General features: G+C 40.1%; 1 protein-coding gene across 4 annotated transcripts in view; it reads right to left on the reverse strand.

Annotated features, from left to right (window-relative positions):
• arhgap35a (Rho GTPase activating protein 35a) overlaps positions 1–24915 on the reverse strand; it is a 147755-nt gene that overhangs the window by 73895 nt on the left and 48945 nt on the right. For 2 of the 4 annotated variants that reach the window (XM_072549375.1, XM_072549374.1), the window contains exon 3: positions 20972–24739. In XM_072549375.1, coding sequence (XP_072405476.1) covers positions 20972–24682 — 3711 coding nt within the window. In that variant the 5' untranslated portion in view covers positions 24683–24739. Of the gene's footprint in view, positions 1–20971; positions 24865–24915 lie in introns of all 4 variants that reach the window. The other 2 variants (XM_072549373.1, XM_072549372.1) reach the window with 1 other exon arrangement.

The following is a 24915-nucleotide window of genomic DNA, read 5'->3' on the forward strand; positions in this document are numbered from 1 at the left end:
AGGTCAGGCAGCATCCAAGGAGCAGGAGAATCAACGTTTCGGGCATGAGCCCTTCTTCAGGATTCCTGAAGAAGGGCTCATGCCCAAAACGTCGATTCTCCTGCTCCTTGAATGCTGCCTGACCTGCTGTGCTTTTCCAGCAACACATTTTCAGCTCTGATCTCCAACATCTGCAGTCCTCATTTTCTCCTTTAATTTCTAATACTCAATCATCATAATATTCAATAAAAAAGTGTCCTTGACTACTCCAAGCCAGTAAATTCAGTAGCTTATTTAAATTTTCTAACCACTTTATCATTTTTGCAGTTGTAACAAAGCACTAATTACTGAAGCGGTGAATCATTTTAAGCACATTGCAATTTCATTAAGACAGAAATATATCCCACACAAGAAAGCACTACCCTCATTTACTGATACTCAAATTATTCCACGGACAGTATACAGAATCTAGATTGCTTGGTATACCACTCAGATCAGCAAAAGAAGCAATAACAGCACACTGAAGAGGCCAATTGCTCAAAGCAGACCACAAAATTATCACATGGATTCCCTCAAAAAGGTCTTAAATTCTGTACACCACTGCTATTCTGAATGTATGTTACTTGGCAAATACTCTGTTCAAACTTGTCAAAAAAATGTTTTTATTAAATGAGATCTAAAAATATTGACACTCACTGGATAGACAAGCAGAAGACAACAACATTAGAAATGGAATCCACACAAGACAAAAAGAATGAGTGTGACAGAAATTAGCTAGGTTACCTTTTGGGGAAAACAAATTGAATAGGCTATATTTTGTACATAAGATGCACAACATTTCTTTGGCACATGTGTGATATTAGAGTTAATTTCCTCTGCTGACCTGCAGGAAATTGGATGTCCCAAGGCTCGGGTGGGATGCCTCTGACTTACAGGCAGATTGTAAGGAATTTACATTCCCATCCTTTGCCATTCAGAGCTATTTACATGACCGTCTCCTGTGATGTAGAGATAATTTACATTAGCATCATCGCCCAAAATCAATAAAAACATAACAATTGGAATTTTGACTACTCCCTGTAGTTTAAAAAAAAATTGCATCAGAGCTGATTTCCCTGGAGCGTCGGAGGCTGAGGTTTACAACCTTATAGAAGTTTACAAAATTATGAGGGGCACGGATAGGATAAATAGACAAAGTCTTTTCCCTGGGGTCGGGGAGTCCAGAACTAGAGGGCATAGGTTTAGGGTGAGAGGGGAAAGATATAAATGAGACCTGAGGGACAAGTTTTTCACGCAGAGGGTGGTACGTGTATGGAATGAGCTGCCAGAGGATGTGGTGGAGGCTGGTACAATTACAACATTGAAGAGGCATTTGGATGGGTATATGAATAGGAAGGGTTTGGAGAGATATGGGCCGGGTGCTGGCAGGTGGAACTAGATTGGGTTGGGATATCTGGTCAGCATGGACAGGTTGGACCGAAGGGTCTGTTTCCAAACTGTACATCTCTATGACTATAACTCTATTTTACCATTAAGGGATGATTTACATTATACTGTTTCTGGAAATGATGTGGTCACTGCATTGTGACTTGAGGGGCATGTGACTGTGGAGGAGTGTCTGGGGAGTTGCCTTGTGGGCATTACTGAACGTTGTAAAAGGTTATATATAAAAGGAAGGTCTTCCTTTGTTCAGGCAGATCTCTTGACACGCTTCCCAAGCATGGCAAAGAATGTTAAGAATTTCTCCACAACTTGTGCCATACTGTGCTTAATAAAATTTTGGTTGTTCACTAAAGTTGGCGAGTTGCAGTTGCATCAAGTGTGTAATGATCTCAGGAAAAAGAACTTAACACAGGAATGGCTGGGCCTGAAAAAGCACTAAACATACTTCACTTCTACCATGACACTTAATCATCATATACATTATTCCTCTAAAGGCAAACACCTCATGATAAACTAATCCAAGTTACTGAGAGCTTCCATTAACAAAGTATTTTCCAGAAGGAAGACTGGATTCTGATTACTTGAATGAATGCTGACAACAAAAAAAAAATGGGCAGGAGTCAAAAGTTCTGTTTTTCTTTGAATTCTCTATCCTATACAGGCATGAACTCTCAGCCATTGAGTGGGTAAGATCAATTGATTTTTGGATATTGAAAGAAAATTTAAGGACAGGCAAGTGCAGAGGTTAAGGATCAGACACTATGTAAACAGTAGAGCAGGTTCAAGGAGCCATATGGCCACTCGTACTCCCATTCTTTTTGTCGTCATAGACTCCATAAATATTGCTTTCATATGCAATGACTAAGTTGACATAACTCTCCCACACGTACTGTTGAAGTGTAACATAATGGAAAACTGAAGACATGCCATGAGATGAAAGAGACATTTACCCCCCCGCCCCCCCCCCCCCACCTTCCTGACAGTTTCAATTCATGTTTTAACTTCTTTGCTACAGTTACTATTCTTTGGGGCAGGGTTTCCAAAGATGTTGAAAGACCTCCACTAGATTAAGAAAGGGAGTCACTTTTCACAGTGATTTTTTAAAAAAAATATAAAGGAACCCACCTTTGTAAAATTGCAAAACATGAATTTTACATGATTTGCAATAACATTCAAATTGCCTGCATACAGCATGTTCTACTCTATACATTTGCCATTTCCTTAATATTTACAAAACACATTCCACATCAGGCATACAGCCCAAAGATCAAACATTTCAAATCACAAGAAAATAAATTGATTTTTTTTTCCATTCATCACGTTCAATTCTAAAATGGCTTAATACATTTTCAACATTCTTGATTTATTTTCTAAGGTGAACAGCCTGCAGGGTTCTACACGTTCCAACCCCTCAGCACACTCCAACTGCAAGGCATAAAAATAGCAACCTTGCCCTACTGCACATTTGCTCCAAGCTTCACTACGTCCCTAGACACTCAGTTCAAGACCTTGGAAAATGCCAGCCTGTGCATTTAATCCCAAGATACACATGCAGCAGCTGGCTATTTAACTGTAGAAAGTGCAGACACCCAAGGCTTGCCCTAACGTTCACCCAATTATACATTTCAGCATGTGCTACTATCCAGCATGGGTGTAGAGAATTTATTTTGAATTAAAACTATTACTGCAAACAGAGGAAGGCAAACTCCCACAAACAGCAAATCATATAAGGCAATCCACAAACAATAATTCACTCCATAAATATCAATTTCCATCCCAAATCTGAAGTTGTTTTGATATAGTTGCACAGAACTTAAAGTACTATTAGAAATACGGTAAAAGTAATGAAATTCAACCTTGCTTCCAGATTGCTAATTATGCTTATTTTAGGATTCAGTTTTATTTTCTCTTCCCAAGCTCACAATAGGTCCACAAATATCTAAGGTTATCAATAGGTGTAATGTGTAACAAAGTCACTAGAAGTAATTATGACTAGAAAGTAGAAAAACAGGGGTGACCAAGTGGGCCATTTAGGACAAAAGAGAAGGAGAAATGTCTTCATCCAAACAGTGATGAAACTATGGAATTCTCTGCTACGTGAAAAGTAGTAGAGGTCAAAACAGCAAATGTTTTCAAAAAGGATATATAGTTCTTGGGGCTAACAGATCAAAGGGTGCTGTGAGAAGGTAGGAACAGGTTTTGGAGTTGGATGATCATACAGTAATATGCAGGGAAACAAGATCCTTCAGTACAACCAGTCCATACCAACCATAATCCCAAACTAAACTAATCCCAGCTACGATTGTGGGGAACTTTAAAGCAGGCTTGAAGGGTCAAAAGGCCTACTCCTACTCCCAGTTTTCCTACATTTCTGTTCTCGATAATTCTAACTGAATTATAGGGCCAGCACAACGGCTCAGAGGTTAGCACTGCTGCCTCACAGCACCAGGGACTTGGGTTCAATTTCAGCTTCGGACAACTGTTCGTATGGAGTTTGCACATTCTCCCAGTGTCTGCATGGATTTCCTCTGGGTGCTCCAGTTTCTTGCCACATTTCAAAGATGTGCAAGTCAGGTGAATTGGCCATGTTAAATTGCCAATTGTAGTGTTAGGGGCATTAGCCAGAGGTAAATGGGTCTGGATTGGTGACTCTTCAGAGGGTCGGTGTAGACTTGTTGGGCCAAATGGCCTGTTCCCACACTGTAGGGAATCTAATCTAATTGAAGGGAGTCAAGACCTTGCAAACGATTTCAAATTATATATAAACAACATGATCTAAAGTGAAGTCACCATTAGCAATGTATCACAATCTTAGAATCTCATCTTTTAATGAAATTATGTCTAACTTTTCTACCACTGCTTTAAAAGCACATTATAAAGGGTGAGGTTAAGTTTCTCAAGCATTGGTCATCCTCCAGTACTGACTACAAGTGGTCATTGCTCCATATTGTGTAGAGGTTGACATACTCAAGTTCAAGTCTAGATTAGAGTTGGAAAAGCACAGCCGGTCAGACAGCATCACATGAGCAGGAAAATCGATGTTTCAGGCTGTGCTTTTCCAGCACCACTAATCTAGACACTGATTTTCAGCATCTGCAGTCCTCACTTTTGCCATACTCAAGTCCAAAGCAAGAATTGGCTAATTCTTCTACTGACATTGCAGGCTTCATTCAGAGGCTCATTGAGGATGTTAGTTAGTATGGTGATGAAATGTCTGAAAACGAAACTTCCAGCTCAGGGAGCAAACCTACATGCACAGACACTCAATCCTTAGAAAGGTGAATGAACCAAGACCAACACTAACAATTTGCTAACGCCAGAATCAGCACAGGCCAAGAATTAAACTTGAGAACTTGCAAGTAATAACATCTCCGTCAGAAGTGGACTCCTACTTTGCAGAAAGTCATTGTTATCTCAATTATACATCTCGCATACATTGTACATTCATTTTGAGATTAGGTACACATAACTGTAAAATAAAAGCAGATATTCAATGAGAATGACATACAATAAAAGATGTAGAGAAACTATTATTTCACCAATAAAGCTTGCAAAATTGAAGCGAGAATAGGTTTTCAAATTAGTCTCATTTCTTTAGTCAAATTAAAACAACTTTTCTGCAATTAGTGAGTGATGATATCAGGAAGGATGGAGGGGAATTAATTTACAGCTAGAATAAACAAACTGCCTTAATAACTGTTATTGATGTGGTTCAGCTGCCTCAGGAATTCTTCCCAGTCAGTTCATCACTCCTGATTAGCACTTCAGCAACCACCTCATCACAAGAGGGGATCCCTACATTGATGACTTTAAAAATGTTCATAGAAAACCATTCATGAGGGGTCTGCGGCACATTGGCAACAAAGATGTGTCATGACATGTTCAGAAAAAAACTATTCACACCAATCTGCAGAAACAAACCAAAACAGCAATTTGCTTTTATTATATAAAAGTAACAGTGATCATGTGTGGTTCACCTCTTTTAGAGAAGCCTGCGTGTGGGCATATCCACTCTATACAGAAGGTGCAACACCTTGAAAGAATACTTAGCAAGTGCCATCATGTCTGAGTGGACAAAACTCCATGATAAAATCTGAAAGTACCTAGTTAATCCCAAAAACAGTACAGTATTGATCTCAAGGCAGTTTTCCTATCCTCTATACACACATGCTGCATAGGGTTTACATTGTTTGCACACTGAAGACATTATATTGCACCAAGACACTTGCTTTAAAACAAAATTTAATAGTGGATCTTCTCTGCACTAATGTTAAAACACAAAAGGGCAACTCATTCTAAAAGCTCAAAAATGTTACCAAATGCTTCTTTTACATCTGTAATTCAGTGTTTCCCTTGAAGGCTGAGAAGTGCAATTGTTCTGCCTTCCTGGGTCAGCTAGACTGCAATTATTCTTAAACATTTAAAACAGCATGACAGAGAAACAACTTCACTGAGAGACTTCATTAATAAGTCAGCAAAAGACAGTCTTATTCCATGTAACAACACATCAGTACTAATCACTTTATGGTAACTGTGTAAATGAATTGGAGTTTAAGAAAATTGGAAGAGTGCCAGGCACAAACTACATGAGTGTACAGAGTTGTACATTGTGTATTTAATCTCACTCCGGAGGCATACAAACATTTTAGGTTGAAGGAGTGATACAGTAACGGCGGTGTCATCTTTCCAATCAGTGATTAAACTGACACAAAGAAATTCAGGGCTCTTTTTGAAGAGCAGGACTGCTCTCCTCTAGTGTTGGACAGTAATTTGTTCCTCAATAAACATCACTGAAATCAATAAATTTCTATCATTGTTGGTAACAGGAACTTGTGGCAATTACTTTGCACATTTTCTACATTACATCACGGACTATACTTCCAAAGTTCTGCACTTGCTGTGAAGTACTTTGCAAGGTCACAATGACTTCCCCGCTCCCCCTAACGCCACCCCAAAATCAGAGGTGGTCAAATAATATCATTGAGAATAGTGAAAAGTACTGGCTAAAAATAAATTTGGAGATGTGACAGCTGAAGCCAGGATGCCAAACCAAGTAGCCTGAAGACAAATGAAAAGGGCAATGAAGGGCAAGCTTTCAAAGAAAATAATATGGAATGAACGGAAGTGTGATAGCAGTACAGGATGGATATAGCACAAATTTGAATTAGGAGCAAAAGTAGGTTATTCAGAATTAAGCTACTAAATTTAAATAATTTACACTAGTTATGGCAGCGGGGTGAGGTGCAGCTGCTGCGGCATGTAGGAGCTGCTGACACCAAGGTGATCCAGGGTAAGCACACCTGCACCACGTGTTTGTATCTTGAAGAATTTCAGATACAAAATGAGGAGCTAAAGTCCAAGCTACAGACATTGTGCTAATCAGGGAAGGGGACAGTTATCAGAACATTTTGCTCCAGGACATGGTCACACCCCTCTATTTACATAATTCAAATTTGGTCTGTGATTAGAGACAGAAAGAAGTAATCACAGTTAAGACACATAAAGTAACCTATGGGGTAGCATTTGAGGAGCATTAACCCTTGCATTTGTCTAGTTATGAGGTTTTTGCAAGTTGTGGGGACAGGAGTGAGGACTGCTAGAATCACAAAATTGACTACAGCACTGTAGTACAGGTCGCCACAACTGAGGAGAAGGAAATGTTGTACGAGGGTTCCCAACTTATGAATGCTCGAACTTCTGAATGGGATCACGTATTACCATTAATTAAGGACTTAACACGTAAAAGTTGATTTTTACTGATATTGGATTTGTTATACAATAGTGTATTGCATCCCAATTGGTGTGCAAATCGGGGCCAGGGTTAAGGATATCTTCTCAGGGTGAGGGGAGAAGTTGGGAGTGGGCGGGGGAGAGATCCAGTTATTGTTGCCCATGTCGATGCCAACATTTAAAAGGATTAGAAGAGTGGAGTTTCTGTCAAGAGATTCTGAACAGCTTGGAAGCAAATTAAAATGCAGAACTTTCAAGACAGGATCTCAGACCTGAGCCACAGGCAAACGTATAGAACATAGAACAGTACAGCACAGAACAGGCCCTTCAGCCCATGATGTTGTGTCGACCATTGATCCTCACGTATGCACCCTCAAATGTCTGTGACCATATGCATGTCCAGCAGTCTCTTAAATATCCCCAATGACCTTGCTTCCACAACTGCTGCTGGCAACGCATTCCATGCTCTCTCAACTCTCTGTGTAAAGAGCCCACCTCTGACATCCCCTCTATACTTTCCTCCAATCAGCTTAAAACTATGACCCCTCGTGTTAACCATTTCTGCACTAGGAAATAGTCTCTGGCTCTCGACTCTATCTATGCCTCTCATTATCCTGTATACCTCAATGAGGTCCCCTCTCCTCCTCCTTTTCTCCAATGAAAAAAGTCCGAGCTCAGTCAACCTCTCTTCATAAGATAAGCCCTCCAGTCCAGGCAGCATCCTGGTAAACCTCCTCTGAACCCTCTCCAAAGCATCCACATCTTTCCTATAATAGGGCGACCAGAACTGGACGCTGTATTCCAAGTGCGGTCTAACCAAAGTTTTATAGAGCTGCAACAAGATCTCACGACTCTTAAACTCAATCCCCCTGTTAATGAAAGCCAAAACACCATATGCTTTCTTAACAACCCTGTCCACTTGGGTGGCCATTTTAAGGGATCTATGTACCTGCACCCCAAGATCCCTCTGTTCCTCCACACTGCCAAGAATCCTATCCTTAATCCTGTGTTCAGCTTTCAAATTCGACTTTCCAAAATGCATCATCTCTCATTTATCCAGGTTGAACTCCATCTGCCACCTCTCAGCCCATCTCTGCATCCTGTCAATGTCCCGCTGCAGCCTATAACAGCCCTCTATACTGTCAACTACACCTCCAACCTTTGTGTCGTTTGCAAACTTGCTGACCTATCCTTCAATCCCCTCATCCAAGTCATTAATAAAAATTACAAACAGAAGAGGCCCAAAGACAGAGCCCTGTGGAACACCACTCGCCTCCAGGCAGAATATTTTCCTTCCACTACCACTCACTGTCTTCTGTTGGCCAGCCAATTCTGCATCCAGACAACTAAGTTCCCCTGTATCCCATTCCTCCTGACCTTCTGAATGAGCATACCATGAGGAACCTTATCAAATGCCTTGCTGAAGTCCACATACACCACATCCACGGCTTGACCCTCATCAACTTTGCTAGTCACATTCTCGATAAGGTTTGTGAGGCATGACCTGCCCTCACAAAACCGTGTTGACTGCATTTAATCAAGCCATGCTCTCCCAGATGGTCATAAATCCTATCCCTCAGAATCCTCTCTCACACCTTACAGACGAAAGACTTACTGGTCTGTAGTGCAAATGATAGAAAGACTTAAATGTATGATGCAAAGACTGGTGTAGAAGGACTGGGTTGCAGTGGCATCTGTACTGGAGTAGAAGGGAACATGCTCAGTGGGATAGGCTTCACTAGAAACAGACTGGGCCCAGAGGGGGCTTTAACCTAAAGAGGTTCGGGATTCTGGACAGTGCATATTAAACAAAAAAAAAGCAGAAGCAGGCCTTTTGGCCCTTCTTGATTGCACCACCATTCAGTATGATCATGGTTGATTGTGTACTTTCAGTATCCTATTTCCCACTTTCGCTCCGTACCCCTTGATCCCTTTAGCTGCTAGGGCCACGTCCAGCTCCATCTTGAATATATCTAACAAACTGGCACCAACAGCTTTTTGTGGGAGAGAATTCCACAGGTTCACAACTCTTTCTCATCTCAGTCCTGAATGGCTTACCCCTTATTCTTAGGCTGTGATCCCTACTTCTGCTAAAAGATATGGGTATTGCAGGACAGTTATGTAGGTTGTGATAAACAGAGGGGGACAGGAAGAGACAGAGTGAACAAACATTAAAAATTAGCAGTAAATAGGGTCAAAGAAGGATTAAACAGTAAAGTAGCAAAATTAATGGTTCATTATTAAAAAGGCACATAGCATTTTGAACAAACTATTTGAATTAGGGACACGTCACATAGCCAGAGACTTGGCTTCAAGGAGATCAAAGCTGGGATCTAAATATTCAGAGGTATTTGACTTTCCAAAATGACAGGCAGGAAAGAAAGGGTGGTGGGTAGATTGCTAGTACAAAATAGAACAAGTATAATAGAAAGAAGTTATAGATTGGAGTATATAGAACCCAACAGGTGGAGTTAAGAAATAACCAGGGAAGATGATACAGATGGGAATAGTCTACAGCTGCCTAACAGCAGATATATCATAGAGCAGAATAAATTAAGGGATAGTTTATCTCTAATAATGGGAAGGCATGTCAAAAAGGTAATATGTTAATCACTAAATCTTAATCCAAATTGGGAGAACCAAAAATTGCAAGTGGTAGCCATAAAGAAGAATTCAACGTTTATTCAGGACAGGTTTCCGGAACATGTTGTGGGTCCGACCAAGGACCAGACCATTTGATCTGATAATGTGCAATAAGACAGGTTTATTCAATGATCTCAGAGTAAAGTAGCCCCTAGGAGACAGTGTTCATAGCATGATAGAATGAGAAATTTAGATCAGAAATAACTGTGCTAAATTTTAATGAGTGTAACTACAAAGAAATGAATATAAATTTGGCTGCAGTGGACCGGGAAAGGTGTTTAGCAGCAAAGACATTGATGAACATTGTCAGATGCTTAAGGAAATAATTCACAACTCAAAGATATATCCCTGTGGAGGTATAAGGTATAAACCAAACATGGTTAACCAAGGGACTCAAGGATACTAACAAGCAGGGAAAAAAAAATGCAATTGTACGCTGTATGCTACATACAGGCTAGTAGTAAGCCAAAGGATCAGGAAAGTTTTAAAAACCAAAACGTTGACCAACAAAAAAAAACTTGAAAGTGAACTTTAGGGTTAAACCAAAGTAATAAAAAAAGGATAGCAAGAGCTTCTTTAAAATATATCAAAAAAAGAGAAAGGCAACCGTGAACATGAGCCCCTTAGAGAATGGGGCTGGGAAATTAATAGGGAACGAGGACATTACAGGAGTTAATAAATACTTTACATTAGTCTTCACGATAGAAGACATGAAGAGCATTCCAAAAGGATATGAACTAATCAGTGGGCTAAAAGGGAGGGGAGAAATAAAATATAAATATTACTAGAGAAAGAAAGAGTAGGGAAACAAATGGGGCTAAAAGGACAATAGGTTTCCTGCACCTGATGAGCTGCATCTCAGACATTAAAGGAAGTAGCGACAGAGATTGTGGGTGCACTGGCAGTAATCTTTCAAGAATCCTCAGATCCTGGAAGAGTTCCAACAGTTAGGAAACTGGCAATGTGTCACCTTTACTCAAAAATAAAAAAAAAGAGAGAAAAGACAGCTAAGTATAGGCCAATTAGCTTAACGTGTCATTGGAAATGTTAAGAGCTTTATAAAGGATATAATATCTGAACAATTTGAAACACCCAGTACAGGTTGCTCTGCTATAACTTGATAGTTGTTTCCTCTACAATCTCGTGCTATAGAAAATTGCACTATGGAAAATTGCTAAAAAGCACACCATAGAAGATCACTAATAGAGAACAGTTATCTGTTCAGTACAAAATTCACATTTTCCAAACAGTGTCCATGATTCGTCAATTGCATTGTTGCCAATTTGCACTGATGAAACGAGTGTTATAGCAGAACCTGTATAATCAAGCCGAGTCAGCAATTCTTCACAAAAGTGGACATCATGCCTGACTAATTTATTCTAACATGGAAAATTAATAAGCAGAAGAAGATTAAAAGGCAAACCAGCAATGTGATATCTTTTGGCAGGATTGGGGCAGAGGGGAAATTTTCAAGTTACAACCTATAACTACTCGTGGAGTGCCACAGGGAGCAGCGCTGGTGCTGCAATTATTTACAATATGCATTCATGACTTGGATGACAGAATTAAAGAGACTTTCATGGTACTGAAACTTGCAGGTAACACTAAAATGGGCGGTAAGGCAAGTGGTGAAGGTGCTACAATGACCCTGCAGAATGATATAAACAGGTTATGAGTGGGCAAAAGAAATCTCAGATGGAATGTAATTTGGGAAAATGTGGAGTGGCGCACTTTGGCAGAAAGAATAGAGCCAAATAACAGTCACAAAATGCTATTGTGCAAGTCTAGCAGTTAACTGGGAAGGCATAAGGGCTGTTGGTCTTCATTTCAAAAGGAATGGAGAAACCATATGAAACATTTGTCAGACAACACAGAATAGGATGAAAAATTCTGGAGCCCTTTTCAAAGGAATTATATACTGGCACTGAAGCAGGCCAGTAAAAAGGTTGACTAGTTTGATCCTGGTGTGGTGAAAGCTGCTCCTTTAACAAGGTTAGGTTACCCTTGAATTTCTTTTCCACCCCCTACAGAAGTCGTGAAAGATACACACTCCGAAAAGTTTAAGTTGTATGGTTTTAGGCCCAGTTTGATTATAGCTAGCAAATACTGCCTCAGGCAAACTCAGGTTTTTGGAAGAAAAAACACTTGTATAATGAAAGGGGAGTGGCTAATTCTCCCAGCTCAGCTTTTCTCTGGTTTGGTTTGGTTTTCAGCTGTAGCGTGGTAAAAAGCTGCTGGACTCAAAGAAGCAGGTCCATGCTGATCTCTCTTGACCTCTCTCCTGTAAGAGCCTGTGTTTGATTTTACCTTTTGTGCCAAGAGATGTTTATTGGGATTGTTACAAGTATTTGGAACAGCATTATTAAGTCGGGATAATCTGTTGGGGTTTCAGATAGGTTAAATTATTTGGTATTCTTTCTCTTTTGTTGTGTTTCATTCTGTAATCTTGCAAATAAGTCGCTTCTTAAAAAAAAAGTGGTTTGACGAGCCTGGAATATCCACTGTACACATGCTTAAAGCAACTCGCAAAGTTAGGGTCGCGGCTACCTTCTTGAAATGTTTTGAGGGGATCTGGCCTGGTTCATAACACTGGGTATGGAGGGGTTTTTCCCCCCCAAGGAGAGTTGCACAGGTTGGGTGTGTAATCACGGTCCTTTAGAATAGCAGAGGTTATTGAATCATATAAGATTCTGAGATGGATTGAGGGGGTAGATGAGAGGTTGTTTCCTCTTGTGGTAGAATCAAGGACCAGAGGGCATACTCTCACGGTAAGAGGTTGCCTATTTAAGGCAGAGAGGAGGAGAAATTTCTTCTCAGAGGGCTGTCAGGGTTGGATCAAGTAATTTAAGAGCAATGTACATATTTTGAATTAGCAAGACAATTAAGTACTCTGGAGAAATGGCAGGAAAGTGGAATGGATGATCATCAAATTAGCCATGACCTCATTCAATGTGGAGCAGGCATGATGGGCAGAATAGTCTATTTCTGCTGCGACATTTTATGGCCTGCCCTACAATAAGATCATGACTTATCTGTTTGTTTAGATTAGATTACATTACATTACTTAGTGTGGAAACAGGCCCTTCGGCCCAACAAATCCACACCGACCCTCCGAACAGCAATGCACCCAGACCCATTCCCCTATACCTAACACTACGGAGCACACGCAGACATGGGGAGAATGTGCAAACTCCCCACAGACAGTTGCCTGAGGCGGGAATTGAACCCAGGTATCTGGCGCTGTGAGGCAGCAGTGCTAACCACTGAGCCACCATGCCGCCCATAACAAGTCCACCCCAATCCTCCAAAGAGCAAACGACCCAGACCCATTCCTCTACATTTACCCCTGACTAATGCACAGAACACAATTGGCAATTTAGCATGGCGATTCACCTAAACTGTACATCTTTGGACTGTGGGAGGAAACCCACACAGACACACGGAGAATGTGCAAACGCCACACAGATAGTTGCCCGAGGTGGGAATTGAACCTGGGTCCCTGGCGCTAAGGCAGCAGTGCTAACCACTGAGCCACCATGCTGGCCATATCCCCATAACATCCAATTTCCTTCAACAAGAATCTACTTTCACCATAAAAATATTCAATGACCATGCCTCCACTGCCTTCTACAGATTCAAAGTTGCACAGGAGTCAGAGACAACAGTTCCACCTAAAAAGGCAACCTAGAAGTTTTGGACAATCCCACAAAATGAAATGTGTTTCCACATCCAACTTGTCAGGACCATTCAGGACTTTGTACACTTCAATCAAATCTCAGACCTCTCTTCTATAAATGTACTGGAAATGACTGAAGTGGGGGGCACAAGTGAGCAATCAATCTAAATGTTGCTGTAGTAAGGAGTCACCGCACTTGTATTTTGAAATTCCCATAACAAGTATCAGGTGTGAACATTGAAACTTCCTTGCAGGTCTCAGATGCATCAGAAGTGCAGTTGAAGTGGTGAATTGAAGTTGGAAACATTGTCAGATATGGGCCTGAATAGTCTGAAATTGAAGAGAATATTAATAGTACTTGGAATTCAGAATTTTAGAACAAGTCCCAAAGTTGAATGCCAACAATTAGCATGCCTCGTGCCAGGTTTTACAATAGTGTACAGTATTGTCCAATTGACATAAGTGTGAGAACCAATAGTACTTAGGCCATCTGGATCTGACTGGCTTGGTTATCGGACCATTGTGCCAAAAGTATACCAGACACTGCACAATAGTAAGCAATAGAAAACAGAAACCTAAATGGAACATTTTATTATTCCCAGGAATGTGGAGCCTTGTAACTTGAGAGCTATTGCATCATTCACAGATTTAATCATTACCCACTGGAGAACTGGGACATGGTTGTTGACAACATTGGCCTTCAACCTCTGGGACCTAGGTTTAAAACAAGCCCAGACTAATTGAATCGAAGCCTCATCTTAACACAGCTGCAATGTCCTAACTAGAATGGCTTTCAGCTACTTTGATCTAATAGTCAGTCAATGGGTGCATGTCCACACTGTAAAGTAGCATAAAGCTAGCAGTTATGTTCAAACACAGGAGAATGTGCAGAGTCAGTATTGAGATTGGATCTGGTCATGAAATTCATATTTAGAATGGAGAAAGAGCACCAAAAACTTGACTCTCATATCTAGCCTCTCTGACACTGGCATGAGAAGTGCTCAATTCACAAGGTAGAAAATAACCCACTCTTCTTGACTATCTTTCACAAGAGGGCAAAAAACAAAATTACTTAGAATAGATCTCACCATTTCACAGTACAATCCCTTCTCTAAAGCTTAAACATTTTGAATAATGCACTGCTTATTTCTATTCAAGTAACAGAATACAACTTTCAACCAACTAGGAAAAGAAATTCCTAAATGCCGAACAGATTTTATTTTGTTTTAAGAATCCTTACAGTGTGGAACCAGGTCATTCAGCCCAATGTGCCCATACCAACCCTCTAAAGAGCACCCACGCAACCCCATCCCAAAACCATGCATTTTCCATAGCTAACGCACTTAACCCACTCACCCATGAACACTGTGCGTAATTTAGCACGGGCAATCCATGTAACTTACACATTTTTGGACTGTGGGAAGAAACTGGAGCACCTGGTAGAAACCCACGTAGACATGGAGAGAACGTGCAAACTCCACAGAGATGGTTGCCAGAGGGTGGAATCGAACCTGGGTATCTGGCACTGTGAGGCAGCAATGCTAACTACTGAACGACTGTGCTGCCCAAAATGCTTAGAATAGTCCTGTCATCTCAGCACTGGCATGAATTTATCTTTATTTTCAGCGCTGAGTGTTGTTTTCTCATTTAAAAAAAGGCAATTGCGAAAGCTTATCTTATACTAATCAGGACATCAACAAAAAAAAATCTAAGTAACATCTTATGCTGTATAAAGGCAATAGCACTGAATGGTTGGCACGTGGAGTCTAAGGATAGAGGCATCTTTTTATCCAGCCATATTGAAGCTCTGTATTTTCAAACAAATATTTTGGGCATTTCTGATTCTACGTATAGATTCACAAAATGGAATCCTATCATGTGAAGCACAGAGATTACAGCTGATAATGCCACTGGACAAGTGAGATCCCAAAATAAAACGGAGCACAATGACTTATTTTTTAAAAAGTTTAGAAAGTGGTGATTAGTCACAGCCATACACAAGACTAAATTTTTTGAACACAGCAGAAAATGTTGAGACAAAATAAATTTTAAAAACAAGCTAATTAGGTAAGAATTACCTCAAAGCACGCAGCAAAACAAAAGCTTTCAGCCCATTTCCTGACACTATCCATTGCAGAAATTCAATTCCAGATAAATTGCATGTTATATCACAACTCTAGGATTCAACTCAATTGACTCAGAGCAGTCTCCTTGCCACAGACTACGAAGATTATTAGATGAGTCCTTTCCAAATATGTTAGCATGAACTACTAAAAAAAATCTGAGATAACCTGCAGATTTAAGCAAATCCCCCTGATTAGAACACTTCACAAACTTAACGCTCTTGAAGTGAATTATGTCCTTAATCATTCTTCTAGGAGAGAAGTTAAACATGCTTCTAAACTCAACAGTGGTGTGTCTTCTAAACTCAACTGGTCATAAATCAAAAAGAAAAAACATCTTCCCATCAATGCCACGGAAGTTTGCAGTCACCTGCTCTCTGACAAAATGTTGGAATTAAACAATATTCTGGAAGGACAGACTTTTAAAAAACCCTCAGAGAAGTAACTAATACCTGCCTGCCTCTCCAATGGAGGTCCAAATTCCAAAAATACTAATATATAAAATATACACTTCTAATCACAAAAAAAACCTTGATATTTGCTTACTTAACTTATCTCAGGTGCAACTCCACACTCCATCCAGTGACAATGATAGCTGTTAATTCAGAAATCACCAGCTTGTAAGTAACTGCACCAATGGATATTACTAAATGAGTTATTAGGCTTCATACAGCAATAACAACCATAAGCACTATCCTGATTTATAAATGAAGAATGATTATTTGGGCCTACGTATATAAGCAATCACTAAGCCATCATCTTCGGGGGAAAAGAGGAAAGACAAGGGAAGTTGCAGACAAGAACAGAAAATGTCTTCATACTTCTCAAACCTCTAGAAATGTGGGACCTTATTGCTTCCTCCAAAATCAACAAACTCAATGACTGCATTCAAAATACCACTAAGTCCTGCCTGTGGCAATAAAGCAGAAAAACTAATGTGCATTCCAGTATAATATTTCCTGCCTCCAATGCAAGCGTCCACCCTTCATTTGCCATTCCCAGATGGTGGTATAACTAAGAAAATTGTGTGAAAATCCCTATGCAGTAATTAACAGGCAGTATTGCCACTAAAGCCACCCATATGAGTGAGAATGAGTGAGTGAGTTGGGAGGGGGTGGAGGGAAGTGGAGGAGGGAGAGAGGACTTACAACCTATAAGTCACAACCACTAATCAATACACTACAAGTTAAATAATGCTTTTTCTTAAAATAAAATTGGAAAATTTAATGTCATTTTCAGTATGGCGCTCAGTTTGCTTTTATATAATATCTGTATATTCACTTATAGATTAGAATCCACTACTAAAGGAATCTAGTAACTGACTGCTATCTACATTGAAGAGAGGACTCACTAAATCAAAGTTCCATGGACTATGTTGCAAACATCTGGATATTTCCAGAAACTTCATAATCCTCAAACTGCTTGATGCAACTCTTGCGTGTGGCAGATCTGATATGGATATCTTCAAATTTCAGACAAGCAAGTTTAATGATATCCCTCATACTATTTACAATCTAAGTAGTCAATCACTTCAAACATTTTAACTGCTTAGTGGTGTTAACATGTTTTATTTATTCATTCATGAGATGTGGGCATCACTGGCCAGGCCAACATTTATTGCCCATCCCTAACTGCCCAGAGGACAATTATTGTCAATCACATTGCTGTGGATCTGGAATCACATGTAGGACCAGGTAAGGTTAAAAATCACATAACAGGTTGTAGTCCAATAGGTTCATTCAGAAGCACTAGCTGTCAGCAGCTTCTCCACATCAGACCAGACAAGGACAGTGGTTGCCTTCCCTAAAAAAAAAAGGCATCAGTGAACCAGGTGTTTTTTTCCCCCCCCAAACAATCAACAATGGTTTTTCACGGTCACCATTAGACTGCTAATTCCAGATTTCTTTTTTATGGAATTCAAATTCCACCATCTGCCATGGCAGGACTCAAACCAAAGTTCCCAGAACATTAGTAGGGTCTCTGGATTAATAATCAAGTAATAATACTTTGAAGACCCAAGGAGGAAGCTCACCAGAATGTGGCCGTGTGTCAGCCCACATCTCCAAATTGACACTCTACCATTGCCCTGGTGGCTGTATTTACTCCACATTCTTATGAAAGAGATATTCTCAAAGAGCAGTATCACTTCTCTCAAAAGGTCACCATTGATGAGGAGGTCGAGCATTAGATCAGCTGTACCAGATCAGCCTGCTATAAAACTAGTTAGTGTTAATAAAGACCATCTATAGTCCTAGTGGACAGAGAATTAGTGAGACTTTGATGGTGCATTTAGTAACATAAGAGCAAAAGAAATTCCATCAGCAACATATCTGCTACACACTGTAGATTCAATGGGAAAATCTCACGAAAATATTGCGTTCCTCTTGAAGCCAGCTCTACAAACATTCATAAAAATATTGCAAAAAAAAATTAAATTCAGTGGACTGGATACTGACCGAATGGCCATAACCATTATGCCTACCAGGTCCTTTTCTTCAACCCACAAATAGCTGACATTCCAGGGAAGAACAAAGAAGGTACTCAAAAGACATTGTAAAAGATTTCCTTGAAGGACAGCAGCATTGACATTAATAACTTGGAGGAATTGTAACCAATCATTTAAAATGGTAACAATGTATCCATCAAGCTGTATCATGCTTTGGGTTACATCTTAATGATGAGGCAGAGAGAGAAAAAGAAAGGAAGTCAATCAAGCAATCTGGACCATATGACAATATTATGGTTTTAAGAGGTGTATTTGTCGTGGTTGTTTTACGAAGAGAGGTTGAGACAGAGGTGATCAGCACACTTCCAACCCAATAAACAGCTTGAGGTGCCTTGGGTTTTCTTTTAACAGTTTGAAGAGAAGCAGTATGAAGGGATGGGATAAAGTTCCCAAAGAACCAGGACTTTAGTTTAACTTCCAACAGCTGGAGTTTGGAAACTGCTATTCATCTCTCCTTGCTACAGCAAAACACGAGAGTTCTGTATTTTAGAGATAGACAGACAACAGACACACACACACAAACATAGTTTTCTCTTGATATTCTTTCATCCTAGACTATAGAATTCCATGTGAACCATCAATGTTACTGAATGTCTTTGCCAAGGGTGTTTACAGGATGTTACTACCCTGGAACAGCTAATCAGTGGTAGTAATCATACATTATCTTGTTAGGTATTTTGAGAGTCACAGTTAAGCTAATTTTTTTAAAAATTAGCATTTTGTCTGTACTTTAAATGGAATGTAAGAATGAAATAGGTTTTGCCTCAAGCCTGGTAGTTTGACAAATCGAATTGCATCTGGAACACAATGCCTTACATGTGCCTTTCAAAGTAAGAGAAGTTGGGATCTAGGCTATCTTCTAAATAAATCTTAAGGGGGTTTTGGTCTGGTCCATAACACCCCACTGATTTGTGGATCATCTTTTCCCATACATCTGTGGGTTAAGAAATTGGCCTGCTCAGTCAAGTGAAGAAACACCACTCAAACTGGTGACTGGGAGTAAATGTCATCCTTGAAAAAGTCAATACGGAGATAGGTCTGCAACAGAAAATTGAATGGAGGGAAGAATTCCTTTTTTAAACAAGATGTGAACAAGCATTAACAGTTTATAATTATGTGTCTTAAACTATACTTGTGGGCAAAGATAGTGTGTGTTAAATAGGAATTTTACTGCATGGCGCATGACAGCCAACCACATTCATGCACTTTCTAGTGTGGTTCATCCTGTATTTACCCAGCTCAGAAATGGTAATAATCAGCTTTCAACACAAGCACAGCTTTTTATTTTGAAGAAAAGGGGTGAAAAATACTAAGACAGAAGAGACAAAAGAAAAAAAGGACAACATAGAAGTAGAAGACTGTCAAAAAATGAGACTCCCTGTGATTACAGGGCTAAAAGCAAGCTAAGGTCAACCACGGAAAATCAAATGAAATGGAATATTTTCAAAAAATGTAATAGGCCCAATTGCTAAAACTAGAAGGGACCTTAATGGCTTTATAAACCTACTTGCGTACATGGGCTGAATTCAAAGATCTTCTGAAGCAGTTCTTTGTACCTTCAAGGCAGAGTATTATTCTATTTGTGTAGTATCTTTCCAAAATTGAAACTTAAGGTAGTTGGCAATCGCAGGAGGAGAACTTCAAATTCCTTTTAATAAGAGCAGTTATTACTCAAGACAAGACACTGTTGAACACAACAAGTCTTCAATGGTCTAGTGCATAAATATAGCTGCATTAGCTTCACTGGATTCACAACATCTCTCACTCCAAGTTTAAAAGTTAAAAGTTAAGAGTTCCACCATCACATCAGCACTCGAACATAAAAATCTAACTCTATGCAACAGAGAAGCATTAGAAGTTAACCTAAAGTTCTAAGGGCCCATAGGCCCCAACCCAAAGTCTCTTTGACCCATTTACAGCAATATATTCAGCCAGATCTCTCCAAAAACCATTAAAACCACTCTTTTCAACCAAGCTGTTAGCTAGCCATTCTAATATTGACAGGGTCACTATCAACATTTGTTCAATTGTGAAGTGCCTTGGGGTCTTTTCCTACATTAGTGGCATTGGATAAATGCAAACTGCTCAGTGACTGTGTCCATTTGTTGCAAGAGATTTAGCACTGAATCTAACAAACTTCATCATTCTAAATCTCCTCTTAGTCGATACTCAATTAATCACTATAAAATACCTCTACCAACAGCAAGACTTAGCACCTTCAGTATTTGTGAGTTGTACAGTGCAAAATATGCCTCTACATGTATAAAGTTAGTGTGCAAAATTATAGTTTTTTTAAAAATTCTTTGGAAACACAAAAGCAACAACATACTTTGTGCTCTTTATGCAAGTGGGCAATACTGGAAAACCAAAAATTATTGCCCATCCCCAATTCTCTCAAAAGATAGTGCTGTTTCCTTGCTGGGAGAATTGCCAGGCCATTTAGGAGAGAAGTTAAGAGTCAACTACATGTCTGGCAGATCTGAAGGCAGATACAGATCAAAGAAGGGCAAGAAGCAGGAGTTCCTTTCCTAAAAGAGCACTCGCGAGTAAATGGGATTTTTCAGACAACTTGTTAGTGGATTCCTAATCTAGAGCAAATTTTACATTCCAGATTTAATTAAACTAAATTCTCACAGGTCAAAGCAGGTTTGGAACTTGCGCTTCCAAATCATTGATCCAGGCTTCTGAAATACCAGGCCTGTCAGGTGACCACAATAATGCCATGTGTGGTAAATCTTAAATTATTAACAAATTGCATTTTCTATGTCAAAATTTCTTCTGTATCATTTTCCCGTACTTTAAATTATGACTTGAGTACATGCCCTTTAGTTCAGTCATTTTAGAATTCTGTATTGAAGTCAGGACTCTTACCCTTGATGTTGGCCTTCTCAAACTACGAAGCAGCTTCCCTCGCTTTGACTCATCTCCATCCGGTTCAAAAGTATTTGTTGCAGTATCACCCTTAGGAAGTGAAGAATCAGCTTCTGCTTTCTTCTGTGATGACACAGACCCAAGCTCATCATCACTACCAACACTGAAACTTGTTCGGTAACTTGCAAACCTGCCTAATCTTTTGGACCGGTCCCTGTACAACAATGGTTTGCTCACAGAGGAGAGTTTTCTCTGGCGCTCCAAAGAACTGATGTCCATCTCACTATCTGACCCATTACCACTTCCATTTGATTGTGATTTTGCAGAAATGGAATTCCGAATTGTAATAATTTTGCCTTGGGTGCTGTCATGTGGTACTGAGTAGATATTCTCTTCATCCCCTCTTGGTCTCACCAAAGTGTCTATCGGTTCTGCATAATCAGATGTGTATGATCCATCATCAGAAGGTGCCCAACTTACTGTTGAAGGCTTTCTCAGCATTTCTTTGCTGACTGGTTCCTTTCCTTCAGAGGAATCCATTTTCTTCATCAGTTTGTCAAAATGTACCATTGGCTTTGGTTTTACAGGAGGAGGTACTTTGTTATTTAGCCTCTCAAAAGAGCTGGGAGTGCTGTATAGTGAATAACTGTCATTCCCTTCAAGGTCCATTAAGAGCTTAGGGTGCTCTTTTGCCAATGGAGGCCCAGAAGTTTCATCTTGAAGTGCAACATAGGGTGGCGGACCTTCAATGTCCTCCTCATAGTCAAAGCAGTTCGAATTATTGAGTGGTGAGCCAGGCCTGGGAGAAAGGTTAAACACATCTTCTGGGTTGCTGCAGGCTTCTGCTGCATTGTCATACATGTGTGAAGCTTCAACGAAGATTTTCTTTTCAGTCGCATCTCTGAAAAATTTAGCAAAAATCTCCGCATTGTGTTGGAATGGCTGTCCACTAGAAATTGAAGTAAACCTTCCACAGATTTCATGAGCAATTTCCTGGCCTTCTTCAAGCTGGTCCCGTGAAACATCGCTCTCTGACACCTCAGTTCCTTCAGTGATTGCTACTAGCTGAATAGGTATGATGTCTTGCACATCTGAGAGAAAGGCACGGAGCATTGCTAAAGAAGCCTTGCGCCTAGCCAAATAAAAAACAATGTACCCATGGACTAACTGGTTTTTCCTTATATTGAAAGAGGAATGATAGGAAAGGATTGATATTTCAACACTTCTACGTACTGCTCCAATTGTTAATTCAAGCATTACTGAATTGCTGTTCCCAGGCTGCAATGAACTACAAAAATGAGGTTGAATGATAGAGAGGAGGACTTCATCCACATTAAATAAGTCACCACACATCAAACACATGACTACCCGAAGATCTGCATCAGTTAAGTCTTTAATGCTGGGGGATGCACTTACTAGATTCAAATTGCGTTTCATGGTATCCAACAAGCCTTTCAAAGCCTGATTGATTTGCAATTCACTGAAGTTTCGCCCAGAACCTACACTGTGTGACGTTACATCAACAAAAAGGCATTGCAATTTGTTGGCAAGTTGTTGACCATGGTTCCTCAAAGTTTGTAGTGTTTCTCCACCACTCTCCCTTTTGTTTGCCAAAACTAGGGTTAGAGGCAGCTGTGCTAAGTGATTGTCCCTTCGGTCTAACGTCGACTCTTTCAGTTTCTCTAAGCTCTCCTTTATGTAATACAGTGATTCTTTGGAGTTGTAGAGGCAAAGGCAACCATGAGGTTGAAAGGTAGATGTCTGAAAAGAATTAACCCGATGTTTCACATTTCCTTCTATTGGTCGTAATGATAATTCATACATTTTGCCCTCAAGCACATACTTATCATCAGTACACAGAACTCTAATCTCATTAGCCAGTTCATGTGCAAGCCCATCCTTGCCAAGAAGTACAAGGTTGAGTTTGTCAGCACTCGAGTGCAAATGAGAGTTCACGAGACTTCGATCAGAAGATCGATAAAATCGAGCAGCCAACAACTGTTCAACTTTACTGTCCATACATTTTTGACTGTTTGGACAAGTCTCTTTTGTCGGATGGTATACAAAGTGAATGTGTTTCAAGACAAGGGCATCCCGTTCAGCTTGCAGCTTTTGAAGTGCCTTAAATCGTTGTTCTTCACCCAAAACATCCTGAATGAGACCCATTTTCTCCTTGCTGGGCTTCGCGTCCAACTCTAATTCATAAAATAACTCAGAATACTCTAAAAGCAATTCCTGAAACTGATCCTTGGCTTTATCAATAATCTCACGTTGATGTCTACTGTAAATATCTTGGTACTCTGACTCTTGGAGCCATTGATAAAATTCCTCATTCATAACAAAACTCCGAGCCTCTTCCCATGGTTTTCCAGGGGTTATGAAAGGAGACGATCCCAGATTTTCTTTGAAAGCTTTCCTCATCTCAGCTCTCTTTCTTTCATTCTTCAGCTTCTCCAAATGTTTTCTGAATTGATCTTCTGCACATTTTCCAGCCAGCAGGTCAAATGGAATTCGGTCATCATCCACTTTGTCAATATGATCAGTTTTATCCCATGGTGTCTCACTAAGGACAACAAACCAGGTCGAGAAGTCCTGCTTGGTCTTCAATCTCTGCTGTGACAAGGGCCAGTTCAAGTTTTCAATCTCATTCAGATCTGGAAATAGGGCATCAAGAGCAAGCACAAGTCTATTAAGGTATTTGTTCTTTAAATGTTCAATGTGCTTGTCCTTGAGCATCAGGACATGCTGTGCAAACAGCTTTTTGGCCTTCAGAGTTCCTTCTAGATCCACATACTCCTGGAATTCAGGTTTCATTTGCATTTTTCTAGTCGCATTCATCCAACTTTCATTATGATGGGTGACACAGTGGCTAATGATAAATTCATACTTATCTTTTCCATGAGCTATCAGCTGACTTTGTTGTTTCAATGCTTCATAATATGGAGTTATTTTGGGTCTTGCCCTGCTTTTATCTATTAGCTGTGCTAAAGTACTAAAGGCCAATTCCACATTGACGTTTGATCGAGCTGATGTCTCCACCACTTGGAGGTTCTTTCTTGCCATGGCGAAGGAATGCGCCTCGCGTATGTACCTTTCCACACCTTCATCACATTTTGTCAGCACCACCACAATGGGCTTTTTTGTTTTTATTATTTGGTTATACAGGTTCGTGACAAACTTAAGTTGCTCTTCAAAATTCCTGTTCATACCCCGGCTGACATCTACACAGAGAAGGAAACCATCAATCAGTAGTTTACCTTCTGGCATCTGCTTCTGTTCAAAGTCTTGTTCCAGACCCAACTGGTCAGTGCAAATGTACATCAGCTTTTCAGCAGACGCCAATTTGGTAGCTGCAGCACGTTTAATATAGGGTTGTAGGGCGGTGCTCCTATGCGGCTGAAAAGTCTGATCATCAATGAACTCTGTTTGCTCCACCACATGAATTCGACATTCAACTCCTTCTTCCACCGTCCTACCAACCTCACCCCAATACAAAAAATGGTCATTGTTAACAACACGGCCCCCAAAGTCACTGGTGCTGAGGACAGACGTGTGATCAAGATGAAATTCATCGGCTTTAGGGCGGACAAATCGATTGCAGAAACATGACTTCCCAACACCACACTGGCCCTTCTCTTTCTCTGTTCCAGATAATCCCACGACACTGATGCTGTAGTTTGGGATCCGCACATCCTGTTTTTTTGCCATCATAATTATCCAATCATCCTGAGAGGGTCAACAGCATACCACCATAGAACTCCAAGCAATCTGAAAAGGAGCAGAGTTATAAACTGACACTTTTTGCAAAACAAGCGTCTAATCCCATGGTTTTGTGGTCCTCAGTATTATCCTTCCTGTCCTAGGAAGTTAACAAATTTGGTCCCAGTAAATCCCTGTAAAAGAAAACGAGAGAAGAAAAAAAAATCAATAAGAGCAAAACACTG

This window comes from Chiloscyllium punctatum, chromosome 29 (assembly GCF_047496795.1).
Source record: "Chiloscyllium punctatum isolate Juve2018m chromosome 29, sChiPun1.3, whole genome shotgun sequence".
Lineage (NCBI taxonomy): Eukaryota > Metazoa > Chordata > Chondrichthyes > Orectolobiformes > Hemiscylliidae > Chiloscyllium > Chiloscyllium punctatum.